Source organism: Perca flavescens, chromosome 4 (genome assembly GCF_004354835.1).
Source record: "Perca flavescens isolate YP-PL-M2 chromosome 4, PFLA_1.0, whole genome shotgun sequence".
Taxonomy (NCBI): Eukaryota; Metazoa; Chordata; class Actinopteri; order Perciformes; family Percidae; genus Perca; species Perca flavescens.
In genome coordinates, this window is record NC_041334.1 from 34,940,478 (window position 1) to 34,955,718 (window position 15,241).

At 40.8% G+C, this 15,241-nt stretch overlaps 2 protein-coding genes across 4 annotated transcripts; one reads left to right on the forward strand and one right to left on the reverse strand.

Moving 5' to 3' along the window:
* Positions 1 to 367: 367 nt before the first annotated feature.
* On the reverse strand, positions 368 to 7,517 carry traip (TRAF-interacting protein). The gene is made up of 16 exons (XM_028576186.1): positions 7,329 to 7,517; positions 6,939 to 7,057; positions 6,792 to 6,849; positions 5,537 to 5,620; positions 5,377 to 5,416; positions 5,168 to 5,295; positions 4,969 to 5,063; positions 4,585 to 4,698; positions 4,367 to 4,454; positions 3,930 to 4,019; positions 3,756 to 3,844; positions 3,503 to 3,658; positions 2,432 to 2,468; positions 2,245 to 2,349; positions 2,092 to 2,142; positions 368 to 1,037 (listed from the first exon to the last, which is right to left on the reverse strand). The coding sequence occupies exons 2-16, from the start codon at positions 7,034 to 7,036 to the stop codon at positions 930 to 932; spliced, it is 1,341 nt and encodes a 446-aa protein (XP_028431987.1). The 5' UTR covers positions 7,037 to 7,057; positions 7,329 to 7,517; the 3' UTR covers positions 368 to 929.
* On the forward strand, positions 6,820 to 14,806 carry mon1a (MON1 secretory trafficking family member A). 3 transcript variants are annotated; one of them, XM_028576185.1, is made up of 6 exons: positions 6,820 to 6,901; positions 8,990 to 9,145; positions 11,270 to 11,653; positions 11,778 to 12,543; positions 12,683 to 12,830; positions 13,673 to 14,806. In XM_028576185.1, exons 2-6 carry the CDS (start codon positions 9,022 to 9,024, stop codon positions 13,811 to 13,813), a joined length of 1,563 nt encoding a protein of 520 aa, XP_028431986.1. In that variant the 5' UTR covers positions 6,820 to 6,901; positions 8,990 to 9,021; the 3' UTR covers positions 13,814 to 14,806. The 3 variants fall into 3 exon arrangements, with proteins under 3 accessions (XP_028431986.1, XP_028431984.1, XP_028431985.1); XM_028576183.1 differs by lacking the exon at positions 6,820 to 6,901 and adding an exon at positions 7,945 to 8,299; XM_028576184.1 differs by lacking the exon at positions 6,820 to 6,901 and adding an exon at positions 7,945 to 8,178.
* The last annotated feature ends 435 nt before the right edge of the window (positions 14,807 to 15,241 follow it).

A 15,241-nucleotide genomic window follows, 5' to 3' on the forward strand; every position in this document is an offset into this window, starting at 1 on the left:
TTCTGTACACAGAATTAATTTAATGAGGCAACTCCTAAAATTACCAACAGTCCCGCATTTGCCAGGATATGATTTGCAGTGTACCTTTTGTTACTTGATCACAATGTACAACTCAGGTTTTACCGAAGGGGTTTTAAATAAGGATTTTCTTGAAGGTTTCCTGTTGTACTGGCGCAGCCTTTTTTAATACAAATGGATTAAGCATTTACTATGAGCAGTAAATTTTTTTTCTCACAGTGCATGAGGGCTGAGATTCATGCCCCTTATGTGAGAAAACACTGTACTGCCCTCTGCAGGAGAGCACACCTCTGTGAAATGTTCTGAATAAAAGAACAGTTGAGAGGGAATTATTTATAGACCCCACACAAACCTTAATAAAAAAATATTGTTTATTATTTGAGTTGGTTTACATTTAGCAGGACCAGTGAAGCTAAAAAAAAAAATATACCTTAAGTATATATCCACATGAAGGTGTTTCACAAGACAGCTTTTAAATAAGTGTGAAAAATAACTGATTATTTTTCGGGTCTAGCGAACAGATGCATCAGTGATTATCAATGACATAATACAGAGCACTGACATTTGAATGGTCCACAAATAAGTCGGTTTGTCTCACGCATACAGACACGCACATGACAACAACAATAGGCTCCAACGCAAAGGCTGGTCAAGACACGAGTCCGAGTCAACAAAAAAGAAAAAATATGTACAGCAGGTTTGCTGAGGTCACCAAAACTCAGCATCCGTCGTTAAGTGGGAGGTCAGTTACTGCTTCTAGGTTGAGTTAATTCCGAGAGTCCCGTTTGGTGCTGAGCGGCAGAACCGCTGCCAGGCTGGTTCTGTGTGCCAGAGCAGCACAAACATGCTACCTCACACAGCTACAGCGTTCTGACCTTACACTCCGCATCCAGGGAAGAAGAGCTCCGCGTTTACTCGAGGAAGCCGTCCAGAGTCAGGCAAGTTGCAATCTTGTGTTGAGGCCTGGTTACCTTTTTCCTTTTAGCTTTCATCAGCGGGCGAATCTCTGATAAAGGAGACTGGGGTTGAGTGCTTGGTTAAGGAATGATGCAGTTTACATACCGACTGCTTTTTTTTTTTCCGGTCCTAATCATATTCTTGTGGTAGAATTTTGCTAAATTGAAACCAGTGGTACCCTAGGTCACAGGTTAAAGCCTAAATGTTCAGCTCGGAAACACTTTTTCACAACCTTTGCGGAACAGGCTGTAGTTTAACTCTGGGTCTTCAAAGTTGAGGGAGTCTGAGCAGCTGTATGATAGCAAAAAGGATTTGGCCTGTGTATCTCCCAAGGTCCCTGGAATTAGATCACGCGCGCGTGCACGCACAGTATGGTCAGGCTGCCATTGTTTTCAGTCAGTGTTGAGGTGTTTGAGTTCATGATTCAGGTAAGCATTTGTGTTTACGGCGCTAATAAGATTCATTAAATGCTTCTGTGCAAGTCATCAAAGTCTCCAAACTTTCTTCACGTATCCAGAGTCAAGCTGCACCTGAGTTTACCCCAACGGTTCTGATATGAATATTTGCTGACTTTTTGTTTTTTTAAATGACTTTTTCCACAATTATTCTCTGACAACTAAAAATGTCTAAAACGAATACTGTCCAAATCAGTGGTTAGAACACAACATTGACATATTCTTACTTTCTAAAGTTGTTATGGGAAATGTGTTAGCAATAACATTGGTCTTGTTTGAGACTATCTGACAAATGTACTTTAAGTCCAATATTTAAACTCTGGTTTGATCTCCAACTCCTGAGAAAAACATCTGGCTCTTTAGCAGCTAAATGCACCACTGTGTTCACTAGCTAGTCTGCTTTTTTGTGCCGGGCAGGTTGTGTACAGTATGTATAATATAAAAAACTCTTATATATATAATCTTATAAATATAAATTGAGTGCAGCTTTAAATTTTGTTGAATATCGCACTGCATCATAAATAAGCAATTTATTTGGGCTAACAATCCAGTAGACCCAGATGAATAGTTTGAACACCAAACAGGTAAACCGCTCCACCATCATCAAGTAAGTCAAATCAGAAAAGACACATATACATTCCACATAGGGAAAAAAGGATACAGGTTGGATGAATTTAGTACGTCCTCCTAAACCATCGTAACCACTTCTCACCTGAAACAAGAAACATTTTCTTTTATCAACCCCTTAAAAAAGGACAAATGACACATTAACACATTCAACCTGAAGTGCAGGAGATGGTTGGGTTGTACGTACAACTCCGGGCTTCCTCTGAGGGTCCAACATGCTACCGAAAGTCTTTTTTCTGAAGAGCAGGGAGTTCCTCAAAAAAGGATCCATGGATCCATCCTCATCTCGAGCCTGAGGTAAGAAAACATATTTTGAGACATGTGCAACTAATTTAATAAATTGACCTTATTGAGTGACATTTCGAAAAAGGTACCTTGCTTAGAGAACTTTTCTCGCTGTGTTTGGACAACCTGAAAAATAAAAACATTTTACACTATTAATGCACTTTTACTTAAAGTGATGGTTCAGAGTAATTTCACCCTAGGGTCCTTTGCACCTCGACCTCAAGCCAAACAACCCTCCAGAAGCTTTTTTCACCTGGGTCGAACATTGGACGAGTTAGTGTGATCAGCTGAATAGCTTAGTGCAGGCGCTAATGGATCCAACTGTGTATCTCGTAAATGACCCCACTGATAATGCCCGAAATGATACCAAACTTCTACACTAGTACAAATAGGTTATGCACTCATAGAACAATGGATTGGAAAGTTTGTAAGTACACCAGAAGTTTATTTAAATAACACTTGCCTGTTGGCTTCTGCTCGCTGCTGTTGCTGCTGCTACCGTCAGTAAGACAAGTGCTTAGGGCCGTCTACAAATTACAACACCGAAAAGAGATACAACAAAAATATTTATTAAATTTAACTTATTTTTTAAAAGTAAGTGCTGTAGTAGCAGGATACAAGTTATAATTGAGGTAAGTTTGGAGACACTACCTTATTTAATCATTAAATTAATAAATATTTTTGTTGTATCTCTTTTCAGTGTAGTAATTTGTAGACGTCCCTAAGCACTCGTCTTACTGTCGGTAGCAGCAGCAGCAGCAGAAGCCAGCAGGCAAGTGTTATTTAAATAAACTCCTGGTGTACTTACAAACTTTCCAATCCATCTTTTTTTGAGTACATAACCTATTTGTACTAGTGTAGAAGTTTGGTATCATTTCGGGCATTATTAGTGGGGTCATTAACGAGATATACAGTTGGATCCATTAGCGCCTGCACTAAGCTATTCAGCTGATCACACTAACTCGTCCAACGTTAGACCCAGGTGAAAAAAGCTTCTGGAGGGTTGTTTGGCTCGAGGTCGTGGTGCCAACGACCCTAGGGTGAAATTACTTCGAACCATCACTTTAATTCAACAAGTAGCTCAGACAGCAGCAGCTACCACAACCAAACTCAGAACAAACTAGCACCCACACTCCCACAATGAGCTACATTAAACCTACGCTGCCGGATCAAGCCGCATCTTCTTGGATTGGAACTGCATTGGCTTCTTGGCCACATCCTCTGGCGTAGGGACGTCGTAAGTCATGTTGAGGTCAATGTCCTTGCTATCTGCAGGCTGGTGGAGACGAGGCTGCTTCAGCTCCATTGGGGCCGGGCTGAAAGATGGGCAGAGAAACCTCATCGGTAAATCACACATGGTTTATGTCAAATCGAAGCAAGGGTAGATTTCAGTCCAGTGGCTGAGTGACACACCTTTCAAAGACGAGCCGACTGAGGGCTTCATTTGTCCGTGTTGGGGTGCTCAGAGTCCTCTGAAGGAACTCCACTTTCTTCTTCAGACTCTGTGGACAGACATACATGCAGGAATCACAACCATGGCTTTCTCCGATATTGAAAGTAATGGCATATTTGGTGGATTTGCCTTACAGAGATCTCTTTGTCAGCGTTGGCCAGATCGTTCTGCAGGGACTTCATGTCCTCTTTGGTCTGATTCACCTCCATTGTGGCTTTGAGTAACTAAAATGACGTAAACAAAACCTTTGATTTAGAGATTCCACATTCAAGAATCAATTCCTTGGGGTGTGGTGACTTATTGACATAAAGTTATAAAGACATAAAACAAAAAGACACAAAAACAGTTTTGTTACTGTAGCCATTACATTGAGGAACAAGTTATAGCTATATTTTGCAGTGTTTACTCGTCTTTTATGTAGGTTTATGTATTATCTTATTCTGGACCGATAAGAACTTTTCTGATGATGTGTGATAATGTGAGGATGTGGGATAATGTGATGATGTGTGACTCTACTGCAAACAAAATCTACCTCCGGGTATAAATAAAGTAACTTGAACTTGAAAGTTACCTTGTTGTTTGAGGTGAGCACTTCTCTCTTCAGCTTCTCACACATGTCATTCGAAGACTTCAGGCTTCCTTTAAGATTATCATACTCTCTAAGAAAGTAAGGGAGGCGATACATGCACAGTGAGTGACGAGGGGGAAGTTGCATTCATTAGGACTGAAGCTCTAAACGAAGTAGTGTGAAAATGACTAACACTGATCAGCAGCTCTTGGGCTCCTTACTTTTTGAGCGAGATGCAGTAGATTGAGAGTTGCTCCACTGCCGCCTGGCTGACACCCATATCTGTGATCATGGACTCCACCTCTGCTCTCTGGCCCTGCAACAACATGTCCAGGCTGGGGCCACACCAGCAGTGTTAGTGCACAGCATGACTTTCTTTTTCAATAAAAAAGGAAAACACAAACACAGCTTGTGGATATAATATGATCATACTAGACTAAGTCAATAATTCTGACTGGCATATTATCATTGTTGTGAAGTAACCTTAAATGGTTCCTTTGTTTAAACGTTTCTGACTGTTCTAGCTGAGGGAAATGAACAATGAATTATTTCCTTGCTTGTATATTCAAATGACAAAATATGACAGTACTTCTGTCTGCAGATACCTTTCAAAGGTTTTCATTTTGGTCCTGAGTCTCCGGGCTTCCTCCTTGGCAGCTTGAGTTTCATTCTGTTGCGTCTCCAGGTATGTCATCTGTTTCTGTCATAAACAATTATACAAATAAACAGAAGGGCTTTGCAGAAACAATAATCGATGAGTCCGTACACAAAAATGGGCTTAAATGATGGAGTCAGTCAGCTTACTCTGAGGGCAGAACAGAGCATCTCCTTTTCCATAATCTCTTTCCGTACACTGTCCAGGTCTCTCCTCTGCTTGTCCACAGTGTCCTTCAAACTGTCCACCAGCTTCTGTTTATCCCGCCAGTCTCGCTCTACATATTGATCAGATGGACGGTGAACTAGTGCAGTCGACTATTACCAAGGAAGCATCACAACAATGTTAGGTTTCTTACCTTTAGAGCTTAAAAGTGCCTTCATTCGATCAAGATCATTCTAAGGAAGGGGAAAAACACAAATATAAAAATAAATCAAATCCAGATGATGTAATGACAAGAATGACTATATGTAGCATTTGTCAACACTGATATCTTGTTTCTCATATAAGTTTGGTACCTGCAAGCACTCAGGGTCTGCTGTGCTCTCCTCCTCTCCACCAATGTCAAAGAACAGCTTGCTGATAATGTGTCTGGTGCTGACCTACACACGGAGCACACCAGTATTTAAGTTGACATTTGGAAGTATCATATTATGCTTCTCCGTGTTTTCTGTCATATCTACAATGTTATAATGTTGGATTTTCATGTTAAACGTGGCCAAATTCAAATAATGAGGTAAACGTATTTTAGACAAATCCCTGTGAGCTAAAACGTTTTCCGATTATTCTGAACACTCCGGTTTCAACAGTTTTACAATAAGTGTTACGCAACTCTAATCCGGCCTGCTATGATTGGTCATCTGCTCCAAGTAGGCAGTTACTGGAGTATTATCTTTTTAAAGACACTGCGGTGTTAACACTGTTGCATGTAGCTACATGCTAACGGCAGTAAAATATGTCATCTTGGCTGCCAGTGTCGTTAAATCCTCCCCAATTCTGGGTCACATTACTTCTGAAACATTTTCTTTTGATGTAGCTAGTATTTGGTTTAAAAGCCTTTATTTCTTTGATATTTTGACTGTAGAAATGTCTGCTATATTCTATTAGTGTCCACTGCTAACTTTAGTAGCTACATGGCTAACAACAATAAACAATGTTATCTGGGCTACCAATGTTGTTAAATTCCGGGTCGAATTCCTGCTGAAACATGTCTGATTGGGTAGTGTTTGGTTCAGAAGCCTTTATCTGCGGTTTCTGACGGTAGAAAGTGCTGCTTCGTTCCACTACAATGTAACGTTAGCATACTGCGAACTATTAAGTATCTAGGCCCTACATGCTAACGTGACATAGCTGTAATCTTGGCCAGTGCTGGTATTTCTCCCCAAATTTCAGTCACTTTACTGCTGGGACATGTCCGGTTGTATAATATTTGGTTTAGAAGCTTTTATTGGGGATTTTTCACGGTACAAAGTCCTGCTATATACTCTGTTGCAGTAGCTCCAGCTTCAACTAGCTAGCTAGTGAAACGGGAGGCACTGGAGTTTCCAAGAAGCATGCTGGCCAATCAGAGCAGACCTGGCTTTTCGGGAGGAGGGATTAAAGAGACAGGCGCTCCTACAGAGGGTCTCATATAGAGGGTGAATACAGATGCATGGGCAGTATATGCGGAAAAACAAAGTTTTTTTAATAAAGCATGTAAACATGTTCGATTACAAACACAAAATGCAAGTATTATCCTTGAAATGCTATATATAATAGTTGCCCTTTAAGTACCTGTTTTCGACATTGTGGACAGGTTTTTGTCGGGGCTGTCTGAAACCACTGGAGAAGGCTGATAAGAGAGAGGAAAGGGAACAATTAGTCATTTATAACGTGTCAGAAATGTGAGTGCTGAAGATTTACATTTCTATTTCAGGTTACCAGTCATAGTGGAACGTGTGTCCGCAGTGGATGGCAGCAACATCTCTGGAGTGATCGAAGAAATCGGAGCAAATTGTGCAGTATGCTCGGATAGGCATCTTGCTGTCACACGGATCTCCCTGTTATGAATAGGATAGCAAACATTGTTACTTGACGTACAAACAGTGATCTGCTCTCCCTAAGCATAACCGTGTTCGTGTATGCGTGTGGCTCAAGATGTAACGTGTTAATATTAGCTATCTAACAGTAACGTCAGCTATCTAAAGTTAACATTAATGTTAGCTGATAGCTGACACGTTACTGGCCCTGCACTCGTCAAAATGTTGCGACGCTAACGTTAGCTAGCTTTTGTTAACGTTGGCTGCCGTATTAAACAGTTGCCATACTTACAAAACAAGGATGTTAAGTTATTGCGCAGTCCTTCGTAATGAAATCAAGCATCCCTAGTACTGTGTGGAATAAGACATTTTAGTGCAGTTAAACTGGCTCTATCAGACAGAACTTCGCTAACAAAAACACAATTGACTGTTCCGTTTCCCCGCTGTACGTTCAAACGCCAAGTCCGGCCCCGTACGCTGCATTCAGGTGCTGTTCGTATACTTGGACACATTTCTTCTTAAACGTCAATTTAGTTTTTCTACAACACTTTGCTTGTATTAAAAAAATACCTTACAAAGTATTTTAATACAATTAAGTTACTCACAAGTAAAAACAGAGCTTCTTTTTTAAACTAATGATCAGAGAAGCTAAAATATATTAGGGCCTAACGAATTAATCACCACTCATTTGCTATACATTTTTTGTTGTTTAACGTTAAATCTCTTTATCTCACACATGTACTGTGAGGGGACGTTACATTTCAGTTTTTTCAACCAAGGAACTATTTTTCGTAATTCTTAGAGCATTTTCAGACCAATTAGAACTGATGTTCCTGGTTTTCCATAATCTCGATTCGAGAACTAGCAAGCAGTTGTTTGGTGTCCTAGGGACTATGAATGCATCATAAAGATACAATAAGGAAATAAGCTACATCACAGCACTGTCTATGCACAGATTGCTTAATGCAATATGCTTAATGGAGCTACCTGAGTGATTCACAAAATTCAAAATCAACTTTTGTTTTAATTGAATCAAATCGTCCTGTTTACTGCTCTTGAGCAATTCTCTCGAAGATAACTTCATATCCCACAATTCCTACTTCCGCAACCTAGCAGGGCATGTTGACTAGCATTAGAAGAAGGTAACGTTACTTCAGTCTGGTCTAGTCCCTGCTTGTTAGTTAGCTAGCTAGCTAGCTAGTTGCAGCGACAAGGGAGTTGTGGAGCCCACCAATCAAATGCAGACAGCTCGAGAAATGAAAGGTAATCATTTGGAAATAATGTAACGAGTCATGAGAGCTCGAAGAAAGGCGGTGAAACCAGACCCGGCTAGCCGTAGATGCTGTTGATGATCTCGGCTAAGTTAGCTCTCAAAGTAACTGTACAAAGTATCAGACATCTCTCTGAGACTGCATGAGTGTGAACACCAAGAAGAAATGTTACAAGAAAGTAATATCTTATTCTGTTTTCCAGTTTAGCATTACGCCAGCGGTTGCTTGTGACGTTAACGTTAGCAACAAGAGTGAAACTGACGTTTCTCAGAAAGTAAAAAGGGGCTGAAGTCAGACCATAACATGTAATGACTCGCGCACTGGTGGTCATTATGGACCGACGCATTTTAACGACTCGCGCACTGGTGGTCTAAAATGGATAGATAGTCAGACAGACATATACTTTATTCATCGCTTCCGGGGTAATTCAAGCAATAGGTTAATAATAATAATAATAATAAAAATAATAATAATAATAATAATAATAATAATAATAATAATAATAATAATAGGCTATATTTGCATTTCATAACCAGCTTGATCTTTAATCATAGTCTAATTCACAAAGTTGTTTGTCTCGCATTGCCAGACCTATGTCCACAGCGCTGTGGAGTAAGTTGTTGACCTTTGGTCCCATAGATCTCTAGCTGTCTGTCCGTCTGTCCGTCTGTCTGTCTGTCAGTCAGGTGTGCATCCCTGCCCTAAGTAGCAGCGATGGATGGAGAAGCCCACAAGGGGACTGTGTCATGGGAGGATGGTACTCTGGCTCCTGTGGACCACCTTCGCTCCGAGAGGGCGGACAGCCCCACACCCGGTCTGGTGGAGGGAACTGAACCAGGTAAGTCTGCTCCATATTCAGCACTTTTTCTTTGCAGATTGTCAGTAGGCAGTCACACAGACCTTCAGTGTAATTTAAGTCTCACATACATCTTGATTATCCTAACCATGAGTGGATTGGAATAGCTCAAATATATTGAAATAGTGTTGTGTGTTGGCTCCCACTTGCAGGCACTGTACACAATGCCTTTAGTTGTAGCAACAAGTAAATGGCCCGAAATTGGCCACAGTCAATGGGATCTGTACTACCATTTGTCCCATCATGCTTAATTCAAAAACTGTTGGTCTTTCTGAACATATTTACATTGAATAAGTGAATTAATGAATTTAATTATTCCATCTCCTGGCCCAACCCCCATGGAATTATATTCCAAAACATCAACAATGTTTACAGTACACAAGTATAACATTTACAGTACACCAGTGTCCCTTATACAAAGAAACCTCTTTCAGTTGGGCTGGTCATGCGTCAAACCATGGATAAGTAGAGTTCTACTGTCTTGAATTCTAAGTAATAACTCTTATGCAGTGTCGTTGATACATAATTAAACCTTTTGTTATTCCCTCTTTGGCATCTGTCCAAAATTAGCAGCAGACTATGCCTGCAATAATATGGATTTTTAATGGATACATAATTGTAACACTTGGGTTCAGGGTAAAGTTCTCCATTTAAAATTGTGTGTGTGTGTGTATGAGTGAGCATGAGTATGCACATCCTGTTTGTGCAAAAAAGTGTTGAACACATGATTAAAATAATGTCTTTTGTAATCTGCATGCCACTTTGTTGGCTCTTTGAGGGGAATGTGATCTGCTTCTCAAAGAATGGAATTTGACATGCAGCTCCTGAATGCATCATTAGTTTTGGACTCTGAGACCCTACTCTGTAATAATATTAATAACCTCTCGAAGTTTATGTGACAAAAGACTTTAACGCATTAGGAATACCTTGCCTTACCAACAGCATAAGAAGGAAACATGACCATATACTTTTCCAAGAACTGTAAAAATACAGACCTCTCCTGACTGAAGTCTGTAAAAAAAGTGTTATGTTGAAAGCACGTTGGCACCAGCGAGTATATCACAACCAGCTTGAACAAATCGAAGTCTGACAGGAGAAATGATGTATTTTTTCCTGGATTTGCTCTACTGAGCCTTGATATAAACAGGACATTTTTGTAGTGTTATCATGCTGGCTCATAATCAGACTGGTCCTATTCTTCTCCTACTTTCTTTTTCTCTAAATTAGATAAGCTGTGACCAGAGTTTATAGTCATTTCTCTTGCTGTGACTGGTCTGAATAGCAATAGCCTAAACTAGGACTATTCTTGTTTTTGTCACTAATAATATGTACATTAGACCAAATAAATCATCTGTTATTGATGCTTTTTTTATCCTGGACTGTGGCTAATATCAGTCAGTGTTCAATAAAATAAAATATATATATATATATATTTTTTTTTTTTTTTTATATATATATATATATTTTTTTAGTAAAATGATAAAATCCTATCTTGCAAATTGACAAGGCATAATGTATTGTATGGTTGCCATAGAGAATCTTAGGTGAGCAGATGTGCAGAGGCGGGGAAGCTAACCAGAAGTACATTTGCCAAACCAACTAGCAAGTCTTTATCCTTGAAGTCTTTTCTCCTGTAAACCTGAAATGTAGTGTTTGAAAACACGTCTGATCAAGTACGAATCATACTTTTGTGTCAGAAGTTTTCAAACTATGTAAAGAATACGCTACACTGACTTGGACAAGCCAGAAAAAGGGAAGATTTATACTCTGTTGGAAGGTTTTCCAAACAATATTGTTTTACTTTTACAAGAGAAAGGACTTTAAGGCTGAGAACTAAGTGTTTGGTTTGGCAAATGTATGTCTGGTTAACTGCCTCGCTTCCAATAAAGTGCAGCGCACAGCCCCATCTGTGACTTTTCTATGGGAACCAGCCATCCACTGGTCTCCCACTCAGTGGATTAGACGGTCCTTAATGGGGCTAGGCCAACAGATGAAACGGCCTCCAACAGGGCTTTATTGTTTTATAGGCTTATTTATTTATTCCTTACCCATCCATACCTTATACTGACAAATATTTGACAGTCATTTACCCCTACGTTAACACAGGTGCCGGTCAGAAGAGTGCTATGTTTGTTCATGCACAGTCTTTCGAGGATCTTACCGCTGAGGCTGAGGATGAGGTTCGGAGGGAGGCCGAACTGGACAAGTCGGGCGAGTGTGCAGAGGGGCTCAAGGTGCTGGTGGGAGAGAAAACCATAGAGGAGCAACACAACAACGACATTACATCAGAGAGTAGGACTAAGGAGGAAGACGTGACCGGCGAGGCATGGAGGAGCCACAGAAAACACGTGTTTGTGCTGAGCGAGGCTGGAAAGCCAATCTACACCCGCTACGGCACGGAGGAGGCTCTGTCCAGCACCACGGGGGTTATGATGGCCCTCGTATCCTTCGTTGAGGCCGAGAAGAACATCATTCGTTCCATCCATGCAGGTCAGAATACTCTTTAGATGTAGGATATGGTTGATATTGAGTTGAGTTAAAAAAAACAAAAAAAAGGTGCATTTTATGAACTATGTTGAATCCATGTCAACTCTGTAAACATTTTGTGTGTCAGATGGCTGTAAAGTGGTTTTCCTCAGCAAGAGTCCTCTGGTCCTGGTGGGCGTGTCTCGAACCTGTCAGTCAGACAAGGAGCTGCTGCGAGAGCTGCAGTACATCTACTACCAGATCGTCAGCCTGCTTACCCTCACCCAGCTCAACCACATCTTCCAGCACAAGCAGAACTACGACCTGCGCCGCCTGCTGGCCGGCTCCGAGTACCTCACCGACAACCTGCTGCACCGGCTGGACCGAGACCCCGGCCTGCTGCTCAGCGCCGTCACGTGCCTGCCTCTGGCCAGCTCCGCCAGGGACATGGTCTCATCGGGCCTGCAGGCCGCCAAATCCAAGAACCTGGTGTTCTCCATCCTGCTGGCGGGGGACCGCCTGGTTACTCTGGTGAGGAAAAAGGACCAGTTCCTGCACCACATAGACTTGCACCTGGTCTTCAACCTCGTTGGCTCCTCCTCGTCCTTTCGAGAGGGCGAAGGCTGGACGCCGATCTGTCTGCCAAAGTTCAACACCGCAGGATTTTTCCACGCTCACATTTCCTATCTGGAGCCTGCGTCTGAGCTCTGCCTCATCCTGGTCTCAACCGATCGAGAGGACTTTTTTAACATGTCCGACTGCAAGCGGCGGTTCCTGGAGAGGCTGAGCAAGCGCAGTGCCTACCAGGCCCTGAAAGAAGCTCTTAAATGTCCCAGCTATTCTGTGGCGCAGGTCGGCATCCCGGAACTCAGGCACTTCCTGTACAAATCAAAGAGCTCAGGGCTGTACACCAGGTGGGCAGGACATCTGCTGAAACTGTTTCGTAGTTATCGAATTACGTAACAAACATGCCGGCTTCACAAATCACGCAATTTCTTTTCTTTTAATTCTTGGCATCCCTCTGACAAGATACTCTTCTTTCTTTTCCTGCAGTCCAGAGTTCCCTGAAGTGTACCAGTCTGATAAAGAGCAGGAAAGGTTGATGGGACTGTACCAGGACCTCCACAGCAGCTTGCATCATCCATCCAGACCTCTCCGCTCCTTCTACCGCTGTAGTGAAACTGAAAACCTGCTGGCATGGGTAAGCCTGGCATTGTGAGATAAGATAAGATAGACTTTATTAATCCCACACTGGGGAAATTCCTGTGCTGAGATGCTCGTACTGTCTTTTACCCTATTTTGCAACACCTCCGGCTCAGTTTTCAACAGTTTTTCCCTCAGTGTGTTTCCCTCAACATTAGACATTTCAATCATTTGTTTATAGTCTAACATACAGTAAGCCACAGGAATACGGTAAGGCTGTATGACAATAAAGTACAATTAGCACTACTATAACAGTCACTTAATACATCACAACATTTTCCCTCTTGCATTGCATTTTCCTCCTTTTTTTTTTTCTCTCCACCACTGCCATACGTTTGAAAGGTATGACAGGAGTGGTGAAGTTGTGAGCAATAATAATAATAATAATAATAATACATTTTATTTATATAGCGCTTTACATGGTACTCAAAGATGCTTTACAGTAAAACCAGCACATTTAGCACATTAAAAACACATAAAACAAGCATATTAAAAGCAATTACAACAATAAAACCAGCACCTAACAGTAGATAATATGTAAGACTATTGTAGGTGGAAGTCTGTGTGTTTTGATGAGTGGTGATGAGCTATTATGTCGTAATGCTATACCGAAGATATGAGGTGGCTGTATTCAGAGGACGGAGCATGTGAGTTAGATTTTTTTGCACTTTGTATGTAAGGACAGCATTTAGTTTTTAAAGGTAAGACTTTAGCAAGTCAGTTTGGCTCTTTGCATAAAGAGTTTTACATATCAAGCTAAGCCAGAGCAATCGTAAAATCCTGTAAATGCTCATGCAGCCGGCCTAGTCCCACGCCTCGTCTTGCTCTACTTTGCTGCAGGTGACAAGTGGCTTCGAGCTCTACCTCTGCTTCAGTCCGCTGGGGACCAAGGCCTTGGCCGTCTCTGCTGTCAACAAACTGCTGAAGTGGATCAGGAAGGAGGAGGATCGCCTCTTTATTCTGAGTCCTCTCACATACTGAGCCCTCGCTGCCGGCTGGCCTCCTGAAACAAAAAGCATCACCCTAAACATTGACGGCCTGGTGCTAACAACAGCTGCGGATGATGCAGTAGTAGTCAGTTCAGTGTTCACAAATGATTGTCAGAGCTATGCTTTTTTTTTTTTGCTTCCGGGTTCCCCTGATCTAATTCACAGATGTGTAATGAAGTAGATTGTGCAATGAAGGTAAGTTAAAGATGTATTTTATCTGGCTAGATTTTTATTAGTTCAATTTGAATAACAACAGATGGAAGCGGCATCGGCATCATCGAAGACCCAATAACAACATGAACTGGGGTGTTGGTATGCTGTTGTTTTAACTTTAACAGACCTATACATGCCTCTCACAATATGAAAGATGCTGTCTTTGTTTTATAAATCCTTTCTGCTCATTTCTTCAAAATCAAGAATAACATTTCAATTAAAAAACTGTAATTTTCTAAGGACCTGCAGTAGAATGTGATCACTTGATAAAAGGTATACTGTCAAAATATGGGTTGACACCATTCCTGTTGTGTTTTATCTTTACATGATGAATAACCATAAGAACCATCGTAATTTTAAATCTATGCACTTTCTTAATGCAAAAGGCACTCCTTAGAGAAATGCGTTCATGTGTATGTAACCTGTTTACTGCTGTCATTTTTCTGTGTTAACATGTATTGTCAGTGTAAAGGAATCAACATTTCAGTCACTTGATCTTCCAGTTACCATTAGAATGTTCTCTAATTTACCATAATTTGTATGTTAATTAAGAAAAGTATTGATTTGTATCTGCTTGTGTCTAATCATAAAGGTTCACTGTACTTCATGGGATCCTGCTTTGCAACGTTGTCACATCTGCCTCCACTAAATCATGCCTTAACTAAGGGTTATTGTACAAGGCCAATTTAAGGTTGTAACAGAGCAGATTTAGGGCTGCTGCACAATTCCAGAATTATTAGATATAAATAAATACATGGCTGGTGATAAAACAGATTCTGTGTCTTGCTTGACTGTAACCTTGGTGTTTACTTATTAGTAATGGCATAATGGCGGAAAGATGTACTCATCTCTTATCTCATGTCATAAAAGTAGCAATATCGCTCTGTGAAAAATAGTGTTACAAGTCAAATTCATTCAAGATTTCACTTAAGTATAAGTACAAAAGTATTAACAGCAAAATGTATTAAAGTAAAAGCACTTGTTTGGTGGATGGTCTCTTTCAGAGTTATATTTTCTATATTATAGTATTGGAATGTTATTACTGATGCTTTAACATGTATGTGCAGCAGCATTTTAATGTTACAGCTGGTGGAGATGGAGCACATTCTGACTATAAACGGTTGGATAGTTTAATACGTAGCACAGTATTCATATTTTTTTAAATTGATGTTTTGTTTGTAAAATCTTAAAAAGTAAGATAAAAGTA